The sequence below is a fragment of the Passer domesticus genome, chromosome Z (assembly GCF_036417665.1).
Source record: "Passer domesticus isolate bPasDom1 chromosome Z, bPasDom1.hap1, whole genome shotgun sequence".
NCBI lineage: Eukaryota > Metazoa > Chordata > Aves > Passeriformes > Passeridae > Passer > Passer domesticus.
The window spans coordinates 22457008-22471736 of record NC_087512.1 but is presented as its reverse complement, the minus strand read 5'-3'; the positions used below and the strand labels follow the sequence as shown (position 1 = coordinate 22471736).

Sequence of the window (14729 nt, the reverse complement as noted above, 5' to 3'; positions counted from 1 at the left end):
CTGGACTTTCCCATTCCAGTGAGCAGATGCCTCAAGAAGCTCCAGAAAACAGAAACAGAGAATCAAAAGGATCCACCAATAAAACCCAGCCAGCTACACAGCCTAGTTTTGTTTCCACACAGGGCCACAGATCTGCACCTCTCTTTCCCACAAACTTACCTCATAGAACAAGAGGCAGCTGCACAAACTAAGTACAAATCTCCCTTTTAATAAATCAGGGGAATTACAGAAAGTAAACCAAGAACATACCAAGACTTCTATTCCTGAAGCTATTTTCACAGGCACTTTTGGTTTGAGCTTATTCACTACTTCATCCCTAAAAAAATTATGCTATGATCTTGTTAAAATGTCACAGTTTAGTAATTAGATGACCAGACATAAAAGCTAATAAACTAAATAAAATACACACATACTACATCCTGAAACACATATATGCTGTACAACCGGCACATGCATTTGTTCCTGCTGTTTGACATATGAGAAAAGTCAAAGATGAAAATAAAAGTTGATGCACAAAAACTTTATATACGTTCTTACAACACAGGATCAAGGTCAGTCTGAATTCAGATACACATCAAACAAGCACTACCATTTTTTAGTGGGTTCACAAGTACACAGGATATTCCTTAACTATGGGTTGTAGTCTGACAAAATTACTCTTTTCAGTAGGCTTCAATGTTAGTACAAATGTAGATGAGACTATCAAAGTTCAGGTGCCTCAGCGTGATAATTTAATCACTGGAGGCACCCTACAAGCTACAAGAAAGATAGTTAACTATCCTAGCCAAGACCACTGTACTCAGTATTAAAATTTACTTCCTGTCCCATAGATGAGACTCCACCCTTCATGGTAACCTAAAAGGCTTGTTAAGTTTTTTTTCAAAAACTGTATTCTGAGCTAACAGTACCATGTTGTGGAACAGAACTCACCGAGAACGAGAGCGACTTCTTGATTTCCGTCTTTCTGTAGATCTAGACCGTTTTTTCAGAGGACTTCGGGATCTGCGTCTGTCCTTGTGTCTTGAGAGAGATCTGTTGCCAGATCTACTTCTAAATGAAGAATGTCAGAAGAAAAATATTTTAATATGGAAACTTCATGCAAATGAAGTCAACCAACAAAGCAACAGTATACATTGGATGTGTCACCACAAAGTATTATCTGACACCTTAATAACATACTGTCTGCAAATGTTTTTGCAAACATGGATACTTTATGCTTCACCATATGTAACATGCTCTACTTAGAAACCATTTAAGTTATACCAGTGTTTCATAATAATCTCCATGAATCTGGAAAATAGAAGGTTTTTTTTACAATTTACACCAGTTGTCCTTACAAAATGACACCGCATAAAATCTGATTGGCAATTTCTAGCAGACTGTAAAAATAATAAGTTACATTTTATTTACTTTTCAGGCCCAGGCACTTATTGAAGTTTTAGTCATCAAAGAAAGAGGACTTTGGCTCCAATCTTTTTGCTCTCCATCCTCATAATTTAAATCCATAAAGCCAAGTTACCTTTCCAGATAAAAGGATCTGTTAGAATGGATCTCAGCTGTAATTAAAGTCTAGATACTCTGATTTGAAAAAAAAGTCTCATGCAGATTTGATGAACAGCACTTTATTTTTTTTTTTCCAAAATACTCCCTAATTTCTGGAAGACCCTTTTCCCTAGGAAAACAAAAATAAAAAGCTGAATTTGCATGTTACATTTCAAAAAACCACATAACTGGATACTTTGCTTCACAAGGCACCATGAAGTTTAACTTGCCATAGATAGAAAGATCACATGTATTACTGAGCAAAACCTGAAGAACTGTGAGGTACAAAAAGTAACAACTGCACCTACGCTCCACAGCTCAAGACACACAGTTGAATAATGCCTCAGGATTTTAGTTGTTATATTTTTCATACATTTGTAATCCTACAATTCTTTAGTGTATAACTCATACAGAGTGTTGGCTACCATTCTCCCATTTTGATCAGACAAAACAATTCTTCTCCAGGCGTGGGAATCAAGGACACCTTACTTTCTCAGGCCCCAAGAAATGTAAAATAAAGTGAGTTAGGGGGAGAGCAAACTTGGGGTAAATGACTTCATTACTTGAAGCCGTAATTGAAATATTAACCCCCAATATGCAAATTAATCAAACTTCTAAAAGAGTGAAAACCCGTGACCTGCTGTCCACTTTGGGGGTAGCCCTGGAGGGGAGGGGGTGTTGGCTTTATGTGGAGGCCCTTCACTAAATATAACCGCTTCTTATTCCCTTAAGTTTGTCTGGCCTCTGTTTCTAGGTAGTTCCAAATGGCATCAGTAAAATATACCAAGAAGAGGGGAAGTCATTTTTTAGCTATAGCTTTGTTCTCCTTATCAGCAGAGAAATAAAAATCAACTGCAAGTGCAATTTATTGCAACTGAATCAAAGCACAACCTTCAATAAATTCTATGCCACAGAGATGAAAATGATGTTATATAAAACAGTAAAAGAGGGAAGCAGTAAGGATACATTATTTTTATGGATCAAGCTGCCTCAACAGGTCAGAATGGCTTTTTTTAGCATGTTCTCATAACTGGCAGTACCAATATTAAACAATTTAATAAAATATAGTAAAATATAATAAGTTGCATTTGTTTAAGGAACAGGTTTTCCACATTTAAAGAAAGAAAAGCTTATCTTCTGAAATTCCACTTGGTTTGTGCCAATACAAGATAATACTGAAATTACTGCACTGTTGAACAAAAAACAGTGTTTTTCAGTTATGCCTTGAGTTAGGGACATAGCAGAGAAGCAAGCAATAAAGGAAGTGACCAAAGGGTCCTTCTTGCATTTGAAGTCACTAGAAAACATGTGCTGTGGTTCCCTGCTGTTGCAAAATTGAAGCCTGCACTTGTATCACATTTATTTGATAGTATAATTGATGTTAACTCCCTCTGACCAGATTTTCTGTATTTAAAAGTATTCTAGTAGCCTTTTTTGAAGATGTGAATGAAAGGATGCCTCAGAGCTGTTGCTGCAATAGGGACAACACCTACCAAAAGCGTAAGCAATCAAATAACAGTACAAGTTTTGGGGTTTTTTATCCCCAGCATAGCCAAGTATCTTTAGATTGATCTACCTAGGTTCTCAGAATATACTCCTGACATTTAAAGAATCTGGATCATTTTGGGAAGCCTTTACAATTCTCACAGAACAAGCCTGTTCCATTCACAAAAAAAAATCCTAATCTTCAAGAATGATCTAATAATTTTCTGTTTCAGAACTGAATAAATTTAGCAAAGCAAACAAAACCTGAAAAATGAGAAACTGCCGCTGAAGCCTTTTCTGTATACTTTTTAAAAACATTTACAGGACAAAATTAACTCAATGCCTGGAAGTTGAGAACAATACCAAAAAACAGCCAAAAAAAACCAGCCAACCCGTTACCAGTAAATTATATACTTCATCCACAAAATGCAGGTTTCTCTTTAAAACACAGGCCACAAAATGTTATTTGGTTACACAGCCTAATATACAAAAACATAAAATGTATGAAAACCCACAAAAATTGTTTTACATGACACAGGAAGTGCCTTGCAGAATGCTTAAACGCAAAGTAATCCTATAAACATTCAGGGTTTAGAGGAAAAGAGTATCTATTCAGACACAAAGTTTCTGGTTTGCTGATCTTCTGTGTGCAAGTTAGTAATCTCTACAGCAATACTCGACTATAACTAAAAAATAACAGTAACCAGCACCTTGCAAAAAATTCTAGTATGATCTCGAAACAAAAAGCATACCCACCTGTGTTTTGAGTGTGATCTTTTCCTTCTAGAGCGGGATTTTGAGCTAGACCTGGATTCTGAACGAGAATGGGAACGAGATCGACCGCCTTTTCTTTCACTGCTCTTTCCAGACTCTGAGAGGAAAAAACCACTTTGCAGTGTAAGCTCAGAACATTTAAAGATCCCAGTTAACAATCTGGCACAAGTGGAATGTACCACATATATTGCAAGGGGCCTACTCTCTGCACATCTTCCTTCTTTGCAAATATCCTTCAGAAACATCCAAGAAAGTCATTGCATATACTCGTTGAGTGCAGCCATCCTGCAGCAGTACACATAAACCAGATAATTATAAACAGCTAGCTCTACTATGAATGGGATTTATGTTGCTGCCACAATGCACAAGACCATAACACGTCCTCCTTTTGCTCTATTTATTTAATATTATTTTCTTATTAAAAAATAACTTGAGAAGAGTAAATTTAGAGGGCATAATTTTGAAAACAAGCATAAAATGTAAGTATCACTGTCATATTTTTAGGTATTTCAAACACTGTACAAATACTGAAGTTTTATTCCTCATTGTTTTGTAGGAGGAAAGGAAGAACAGAACAGGCTGAAAAGTCTGACCGAAGGCCAGAAAGTCAACAGAAACCTAAACAGTGAGCTCACCACAGTTGAGTCTAATTGTTATTCTGTTGCTTAACAGTGATAAAGTGCTAGAGTTATTTTACTTTTAAACAAAAAACACAACAGAAAATAACTGCCCCCAAAAAACCATCAAGACTCCACACTATCTAACCAACACAAGACAATATCTGGGTTTGTTAGTAAGAAGAGTGGCAAAAAGTTGCTGACAAAAAAAAAGCAGGAAATTTACAAAGTTGAGATTTTTTTATGCTGTTTTGCAATCAGTTTAAGCCAGCATAAATCACCACTGGAATGTCTGTCTAACCTCTCAACACAATACCACCATCCCTCCTTGAGCTGGCATCTCAGTGTTAACAGGGAAACAATCTGGATGAAAAGAAGTCCTTTAAAATATGTTAATATTTATCCCAGATTCATTCCCTGATCCCATTTGCTTTGAGGATGCATACAACCTTTAGGCACCATGAAAAAGAAACCAAATTAACTTGCTGCTTATAGATAAGGAAAGCATAATGTTAATATTATTGCTTTTAGAACTATGCTCATCATAAAACTATGTTATTAATGGTTGCTAAAGGGCAAAAAAAAATAGAAAGCATTTTCTTTTAAATGTCTTCAAGTGCTCTTACTGATGCCACTTTTTAAGTATGGACTTAGTATTATATTTACATGTTTGAAAACATTCAGTGAACATATATCTGAAAACAAGAAATGATGAAATAATAAGCTTCATTCCACTGCTTAGATGCATGAACAGAATTTTGATTATTTTGGTTTTCTTCCCCAACACGTACTGAATACCTCTGGATACCCTTCTCTTGTGTCTGAAAATGCTCTTAGAAATGTGCACCAAGGTAAACACAGAATGTGCCTGTTTGGTAATTATTAATTGACATAATATACCTACCTGGCTCAATAGCAGCAGATATAAAAGACTGGGCTTCCCTTACTCTCTTCATCACTTCTTCTAGCTCCTTGGCAGCAGCTTGTGGTGTCATTTCAGGAGGCTTCACTATTGCATTATTGGAGTGATTTATCCTAAATTAAACAAAAATAAAAACCTTTCATTCTTAAATATTTGAACAGGGCAAATGGAAAACAAGTAAGGAAAACATCTCAACTTTGTATAAAATTAAAAACTTGAATGTTTAGCAAAACACCCATCTGTTCCAAGTATCCAAAGTATTTTTTATTACTTTGAAGTCTTACCACTTTTAAAGAAAGGAAGCACAGTATTCCTATGTTAGAATATTTTTAGAAGTCCAGGATTTTACTTCTCTAATTCAGATCAAATCTTCACATTAACACATACTACTAACTACACACACATCATACTGAAAACTTAATTAGTACTATGGACTTCCAAGATTTTTTCACTGTTATAGCTTATACTACGTCAAGATTAATATAACTGTATTTTACTCAATGCTATACATATTCTACTGAAAGAAATTTATGCCAAACTGTGAAACTGGAGTTGATAAAAATGTTTTGATTTGTGAACAACAGCTCCACATACTGAAAAAAATATTAGTCTCAGCATTTCGCTACACTTAAGTCATAAACGTGTGTAAAATGATACAAAGAAATCTCTCATTCAACAGTAATACGGGTCATTAATTTCTTACTTCAGTGGCCGGTCTCCAAACATAACTCCATTAAAGGCAAGAGCTCGAGGTACAGAATTTTGGTCTGCAAATTCCACAAAAGCAAATCGTGTTGGTTGTGTCTCATCACCTGCCATTCGCACAAATTTGACTTCTCCAACTTGCTTAAAGAATTCAAGCAGCTGATCTGCTGTTGTAGTCTAGAAAGAGTTGAAGAGCTCAGCTGAAGTAAACCATACAGTGAAAACCATTATCTAATATATTGGGTAGTCTAAGAGCCACAGATTTTTTGCAATGATATCTCAGCATTATTACAAAAGTGACATGAATTTGGGAATGTTACATTTTAAGACTTAAACGTGTATATTTTCTTCCATTAACCTAAACAATATTCTACAATTTTAAACAGTAGAGCCACAAGCCCTTAGTCCTTCACCTAGGTAAAAAAAAGAAATTTACATGGGATTTTGCACTTTTTAGGCAAGTAATCTGATTTAACTGGTAAGAAATTTCCTTATACCTGTTTCCAAGCTACTAAGTGTGACTTTTGATCAACTAAAGCAAAAAAATCCAAACAATATTAAAGGACTTAGATTTATGTAGCTTTCTTCCAGCTTCCCGTTTGTTTTATTTTATCACAACCATTAGAACTTTTTCACTCAGTAGCTGTTTCAGAAGTCAAAAACCCCAAGATGTAATACTTACCTTGCTATCAGTCAAAAGCAAATGTTTTTCAATTGACATGATCGCCTCTCAAAAAACCAAGCTGCTGATTTAAAGATATTTATGCTAATTTTGCAACTTCCAGTAGGACACAATTCCATCTTACTGTACCTAAGCAACTACACTGTGCTGTGGGGGACAGCTACCATGATCTCATGACTTCTGAGGACTGCTCATCTAACACAAGCAAACTGTACATTTAATCAACATACACAGTTAGAAGTAGGTTTCTTTAATTGATCTCTGGAGAATACTAGTGGATTCTCCAATATTCTGACAAAACCTGGTCTGACTGGCATGCAAAGCTTCAAAATTTGAAATATTATGAATAAAAAAATTTAGGGGGTTTTATTGAAATTCATGTTGTCATTAACTAATGGAAATTCTTATAACATGTAAGATTAGAACTCACAGATAACATTTTCACACCTTCTGTTAGTATTTACACAACACAGAAACAAAAAAACTACCTGGGAATTTAAGTTTCCAACATAGACTGTTCTCCTGATTTCATCAATTTTGGATGGATCCACATTTCCCATAATTGGTGGCTGTGGTATTTCTCCCAGCGCTGTAATGTTAGGATCCAATGCTGCTGCTGGTATAGCCCCTAAAGTACCAAGTGAAACACCAAGCTGGAAAATACAAGCACAGAATACACTTTGCAGCCAAGCACTGGTGAATGACATTCCACTTCTTAATACTTGTTTGCCTGGATGCATTTCTGCAAAAACAGATCTAATGAATACAAGCAATACTTTAAAGGTCACAGCGCAGCAGGCTTTTTAAAGAAGAAAAATCTACCCAGAAATAAGCTTCCATAGTTAAGATGTTCTGTGGATTATCAGTTAACATCTTTTGAAAGAGATCTGGACAGGGATATATATTAATCACAAAACATACAGGCTCTAATGCTTAGAGTCAAATGAACTGAGTAAGACTCTTTCAGACACTGCTAGTATTCTTACTTTTTGTTAAACAAGTCTTTGGACAAGATGAGGAACAGCTGAGATCTTGCTCAGCAAGGAAAGAAGGAAACTTCCAGTGCTCAGGATCAAAGGGACACATTAAGCGTCTTCTGGACAAATGAATTACCCAAGACAAAATTAATTACAGTTGAAATGCAAAGAATGTTCTAAGCTCTTCCATTCATACCTAGAGAAAGACAAAAGTATACAGCTCTCATGTTTGGAACTGGAAACAGAAATCTCTCCTGTGAAATGTTATAAGAAGTCACTTAAAAATGACTATAAAATTGGTCCATTGAGTACCTGGCTTGAATTTTCTCTACCCAAAAAGCAAGTGCCTTTTCAAGAAATTAATTTTCTAAGAAGTGTGGGGAATTCTTAACAAGCCATCAGTACCTTTTTTTTTATGTAACAAAGGAAAATACTCCTCTATTTTAACCTTAAGTTTTCCTTCAATAAACTACAGCAATTCACTGATGTCAAGAAAGGCTTACAAAGGCAAAAGGAAATGGAGGGAAAATGGCATAACCAAGCTCAAACCTACTTTTCCTGGTGAAAACATTGTTAAGACAGTCTTAAGTGTCAAAAATCTTGCAATAGAGATACCAAGGAAAAGTCTCTACTGCAGCTTTTAATATTCTGAAGAACTGGCATCAATGTAACTTAGGTTTTAATACCTTCTTTGTCAGTGGTAACTATCACTGGAGCAAATTAATGACCCTACAAGGTATGACGGCAATTAAAAAATAATTAAAACCAAAACCAGTATTTACCTACTATTTTGGAAATGAGTACTCTGAAAGAAAAACCCTGGGAAGGTAGCACATGTATATCTTCTGATCAGTCCTCAGGAGAGTCACCACAGCTAAATCCTTGTGGATATTCTCAGTTCAGTTGAAGAAAGAACAGAGACAATTTCTCCCAGGCTGAACCTGGGAATCCTAGACGAAAGAATCCCAACAATTATCTCTCTTTCTGTAACCATTGTTTATAGTTATGGTTCTTTACAGTGTGCTATTCATAGCCACCAACAATGTGAGATGTTTTCTACTTTGAGACCAATCTGGTTCCACTTAGGGAAGGAGACTATCGCTGCTTCTTACTAATAAAGGTTCTTCTTGAGCCTTCTGATCCACCTGAAGACTGGAGTCTTTCTTTCCATCCCTGACTCAACAGCGTTCAAACCCTCACTGCAACATCCGTTGACCAGATAATCCTAATTCCCTGTCCACAGAAAAGGCTACAGAGAACAGAGGAAACTGGAAATTATACAGACACTGAACTTCACTTACTGTAGTCAAGGGAGTTGGTGTAGGTATAGGAAGCAACCCTGCACCAGGCATCAGACTTGTCATAGTAGGAGCAGGCGCCAATAGAGACAGGGCTTTGGCTTCATCTGGGATTTTACCTGAAGAAGCAAATAACAGCATTACACAGAGTTGGAACACTAGCCAGATGTTACTCTTTCTATGATTTTACAATTACCCTTGCATTTAAAAATGTAATAAATAACAATGAATCTATCTACCAGATCCTTACAAAGAAACAAAGAACTTAAGTTTTTCCTTTTACCCTGCTCTATTAGGAAAAACAAAAGTGAGCAAAACTTCAAAGACTAGCAATCTCATTAATGGATTATTATTTTAAAAACTGAATAATGTATATAATTATTTAACACTTTGAGCTATGGGTCACCTGTACTGGAAACTTAACGTTCATGAACCAAACGATATCAAGCATGGACGCTTTCCCAGGGCGGTGTTTTCGCGGTGATCGAAAGTTGTTTTACACATGACAACCGTTCGTGTTGGCTGCATCACTAATAGCACACAGAACATCAGATACAGAAAAGAAGAACATTTTTTAAAGTTTAATCCCCAGAAATGGCAAATAACCAAATCAGTAAAAGAAAGAAAACCAAAAAAAAAAGGAAAAAAAAGAAAAAAAAGGAAAAAAGAAAAAAACAAAGTATGTGCTGACTGAAATTTGTGCTTTTCTTTATTCCTCTGGTGCTACCTATTTAGAATGTAAAAAATAAACAAAACATAAAATAATAAACTACTGAACTACTGCGACTGCACAGAATACACACTACAAGTGAAGTTGAAGGTGGAGGAAGGAAGAGTAGAAAAAATTAAGATTTGTACTCATTATAGTCACCTCAGTTTATCTGAAATTGGTAAATTAAGCCTACATTTACTGAAACTGAAGAAAATTATAACTGATCAGGCTAAGCTAGCTCTATTTTCCCAAAAAAAAGTACTTCCTGCTATTTTATCCTGATTATAGTCCTGCTGTAATGCCGAAAGTAAATAATAACTAATCTGAATTAAAGTTGGTTTCATTAATATTAGCCAAGATTAGACTACTAAATTAACCCCCAAAGTATCTCCAAAACCAGAAAGATTAAATGTCAAACATTTATTATTACATTAATTGTACATTTTAAATTTGAAACACAAAGGGATTAAAACCGGCACAAACATTAAACACCAAATTAAAAAACTTGTGAAGGAAGTTCTAACTACACTAAGCATCTATGATCTGTTCAAAATTACTGGCATAACTGTATATATGCTAACCAACTGAGTCCTTTGGTATTACCCATCGATCTTAATAAAGTAAATGCTCTTATTTCAACATTGTTTTAATAGTCAAATAATATATAAAAAGTGTGCCACTGGTTTCCTGCCTTGATTAAAACTGCATGTTTTAACTACAAAACATCTAAATCCAAAATTTGAAGATTCATATTCTTATTGAAAAGGAAAATTCGAGATAGGTATCAAAACACCATGCAGCTTTAGCAATGAGTTCCAACTGACACCACAGAAAACGTACTAATTGAAAAAAATGAAAAGAAACAAGTGCTGCAAACCTGTTCTACAGATCTGCGGGAAAGTCTGGGTTACAGCTCGATATGACTGAATGACAAAACAAATCTAAAGGAAACTTAATTTATATGTAGAATGGGTGGAACAGAACAGATAAAATAACAGTACCCATTTTTTTCCATGCTTCCTATTTACATTTATTTTATTTATGTTAAATTTTGAGACACCTTGCAACTTAACATGTGAGAAACCACTCGAATTTGCTAACTAAGAGAAAAAAATAGGAAAAATTTAGCGCTTAAGAATTAAGTGAGCAATAATGACTTCCAGAACTTTTTAAAAAAACATGCATGAATATAAGCCACTATCACAGTGTTCAGCACTCTTTAATAGATCTCATTTTAAAGTCAGGCATGCAATGAGAGGTGTACCTGATTTGCCTGACTGCTCAAAAGTATCAGGTACTTTGTGTACCCTGCCTAATATGTAGGCCTACTAACAGGCTTTTGAATATACAGTTCCAGCATATGTGCATGCAAATTAGGCACAGAATTATGCACCAGTTCTTCTGAAAATCAAAGTATTAAAGTTCTTTCAAAAGAGTAATGAACCAAAACTTATCCTGAACAGTCGGCATCTTGCAATTAAACAGCTACTCATGCAGGTTTCTATGGATCAAGAGACATGGCACAATTAAATAGCTCTGATAGTGGTGTGCCTGCATGCTAACTGAGATCCTTGGTCAGTACTGTACATAAGTATATGCCTAATTTAAGTATGCACTTACATACAGCCAATTCAATACACACGCAACCAGGTAAACTTATAAAATGTTTAGGCATTTAGCCCTTTTAAATGGGAGCTCAGTTAGACACATATAACTAAGACAGACAATGACTCAAGTTCACAAAGTGACTTCAGTAGAAGCCTAAACTTTAAGTATATGGCTCATAGCACTGAAATAACTGAAATAATTAACTTGCTGAAACATTGTTCAAGAAATCCACTGAACATTTAATATAAGTTCACCACTATAGCAGCTCACAGAATGAACAGCATGCATGTGTAAATTGTAAAGTTTGCAGCATTATTTCCAGAATACGTTGGTCTTTCAACAATGTAAAGTTCTATTTTAAATACAAAAATCAAGTTGGTCAGTCCCACACCACAAAGAAAGATTCATTTATTTTGTTTTCAAGAATGAGAAAGGGTCTATTCCTAGAGACAGAACCCTGAAAATTTGCCTGTACATTCAATGACACTGTCTCTTCAGAATAATTTGTCCAGTTTTTAACTCCAGGCCAAGTTTTAAAAGAATTCTACAGAACACTGTTGTAGAAGAACAAAAATAAATCTGGAGTACCTTGAGTATCTACCTTCATATTCTTTAAATAGTTTTGAAAAACAAATTAACATGTGAGTCCAAATAATTTCATGAGTTAAAAGCTTTAAATTTTGCAGTTTTACCTATGTGATTGTATTTGTAAAGGAAATAAAAGTCCACTGAATACATCAAAATATGCAGGTTATGACACAACAGTTTAGGACAATTTAGTTCAAAAAGAATACTTTCATTTTTAGAACATGGTATTTAAAATCTGAATAAGAATGAGGTAATGATATTTATTTTCTAATGAGGGAGCAGTCAAAATAATTATGCCATATCTATACCACATCCTTAAACAGATTTCTTAAAAGCTCTTCTGCTTAGTAAACTAAGGTTCTATGATCATTTATTGATTCTCCCCTTTGCAAAAGAATCTGGAAGCAAATGTACATTGTCCCAGCATTGCTTAAAGGCACAGTTGTGACTGTACTTTTTTGTACCATTAGTCTAAAGAGCCCTAGACAACCTAGCCCAAACTAGAACCCTTTGCTGAAGGCTAAACAGAATCATGTGCATCAAACAAGTACTAATGACAGTATTTTCATTCCTCAAGTGCTCAAAAGAAGTTAATTTCCAACTCTTCATAGTGAACCTACAGAATTAACCCTCACATACAAAAGTGCTCCTGGCAACAAGTTTGCTTGTTTTAAAAACAGTGAAGAGTTCACAGTCCACTTGAAACACTGAAAAAAGTAATTATTTTCCTGCTATTTTACATCAATGGAACACGTATGATTAGAAATAAAATAATCTCTATTAGACCAACTCATGAATCTTAGTGGATTTAGCAATAAAGAGATTACAGCTACTGGCAATTAAAACTGTCACAGCCAAATCCAACAAAGATCACAAATCACAGCTCTTCCCAGCTGCAGTGCAGAGTTTGGTGAAAGGAGTGAAACCAAGAGATCCCAGTGCAGCTGGCTGGGAAGAGCAGTCAGTGCTTGAGGACTACACACACCACTTTGTCCACCACTTCTGTTTCAGGGCTTCTGTTTCACAAGAAGAACATCCTTTAGGAATCAATCACTCCAGCATGAACTGCCAGGGCTTCTGAGACTCTGGGATGACTGGAAAAAACTTTCTTTTTTTCCTGACTTTAGCGGTTTTTTTAAAACATCTTCCTGAAATAACCACCACTAGAGCATGTCAAAGTGCAATACACACACACGCACACACACAGAAAGAGAACTGATTCAATCTTCCCACAAGTAACAGTGTTAAAAGACAAGGTGTCTCACGTAACACACTCCAACCGAAACTTCAGGCTGCATTTGTACTTATGAGTGGTAAACAGTTTTTTCTGAAAGTTACATTTAAAAAAAAAGATGAAATCTTACTACCACTGACTTCACTGGAGCAAGGTTTCATCAGACGTAAGCGAATATTTAATGATATTCAATATTAATAAAAAGTTCAATTTCAGAAATAATTCTTTTAAACTTGTCATGTTAGACATAAATAGTAAGCCTTCTTTTAAATAGCTGGTGCAACATAAAATAGAACACTCTGCTGAGGGAAAGTAGCAGAGAAATATTATGACTTTACTTTCTAAAGTTGCTTTCTCCAAAAGTAAGAGTTTTAACTGTCCTTTTCCAAGGTAACCTCATAAAGCACAACATATGGAAGAATATATCTTGAAACACTATTCCTGTCTTCTGATACAATGTACTAATCTACTGAATTTAGATACTTAGACAAATTCCAAATCAAATTTATCCTTAATTCAGAGCACTAAAACCAAATCATATTCTAAATTCTCCGTATACCATCCACCATTCATAAGCAGCTTCAGGTCAACTTCAAAATCAAACACTGTGAACCCTTTACAAACATCATCTTACAGAACTGAAGTACCAGTTCACAAGTACAAGGGAAAGAGATTTAACAGAACAAAACAAAAAAGGGACAAAATAAAAATAAAAATAAAAGAAACAAAGGAAAGAAAGCAAAATAAAATAAAAACAGAGACAGGGCGTCCATCTTCAGCAGGTCAGACTTCGATCTCATTTCCCCCATGAAGGTTTCACTTGGCGGCAGGTTTAGTGGCATGGCAAACAATGCCTAACTCAGGCAAGTGTAACAGGTCTGCCTTGGCCAGTCTAGTCATCTAATAATGCACAAATATCACACAGAGAAAACATACAAAACCAAATTAATAGTCAAAATCCATCTACCAGATAATGTGGACATAAAATTTAGAAAGATTAGGGTGGTATCTTTGTTTAGCTTTCAACCTTTGCATTTTCAAAGCATATTTAAGGAAAAACCTACCAATACACACAAAAAAGTCATATTTTCACAGCTTAATAGTCTTACTTCATTTACAGTAATATTTTTGTTAAATGATTCATCAATTGTCACATACTTTACATTGATTTCATTCTGTAGTGATTTCTTCCTTGATTTACCACTCTTTAAGTACACTCCAAATTTCAGATTTTTTTTTATTTTTTTTGAACCAGGTTTTTAGATTTCCATTTTAACTCCCCTCAATGTTTAACTTCACACATTAAATGTTTTATTACTGGCAATGTAGGTCAATGGTATTATTTTACCTCCTGGTAGGATAAAAAGCCATTACTACTTTTAAAACCCATGATCCAGTTCACTGACTCCATTAACAGTGCACCATATGATACACAGTGAAAAAACCCTTATGCCATGGTCTCCAAAGCCATACTTATTCCACACAATAAATTCATCAGAAAGTTAAAATTTGTATAAATTACATCTTTTTATAAATGAGTGATTCTGATACAAAGTTACAGAGAACAGCATTCTGACATCAAAAA

At 35.1% G+C, this 14729-nt stretch overlaps 1 protein-coding gene across 2 annotated transcripts in view; it reads right to left on the bottom strand.

Annotated features, from left to right (window-relative positions):
* SREK1 (splicing regulatory glutamic acid and lysine rich protein 1) overlaps positions 1 to 14729 on the bottom strand; it is a 33240-nt gene that overhangs the window by 10886 nt on the left and 7625 nt on the right. Inside the window, exons 2-8 of one of the 2 annotated variants that reach the window (XM_064405125.1) lie at positions 9409 to 9532; positions 9006 to 9121; positions 7216 to 7380; positions 6044 to 6222; positions 5323 to 5453; positions 3784 to 3898; positions 931 to 1050 (exon numbers count right to left, since the gene is read on the bottom strand). In XM_064405125.1, the coding sequence (XP_064261195.1) occupies positions 931 to 1050; positions 3784 to 3898; positions 5323 to 5453; positions 6044 to 6222; positions 7216 to 7380; positions 9006 to 9068 (773 nt within the window). In that variant the 5' untranslated portion in view covers positions 9069 to 9121; positions 9409 to 9532. The remainder of the gene's footprint in view (positions 1 to 930; positions 1051 to 3783; positions 3899 to 5322; positions 5454 to 6043; positions 6223 to 7215; positions 7381 to 9005; positions 9122 to 9408; positions 9533 to 14729) is intronic. The other variant, XM_064405124.1, reaches the window with a different exon arrangement.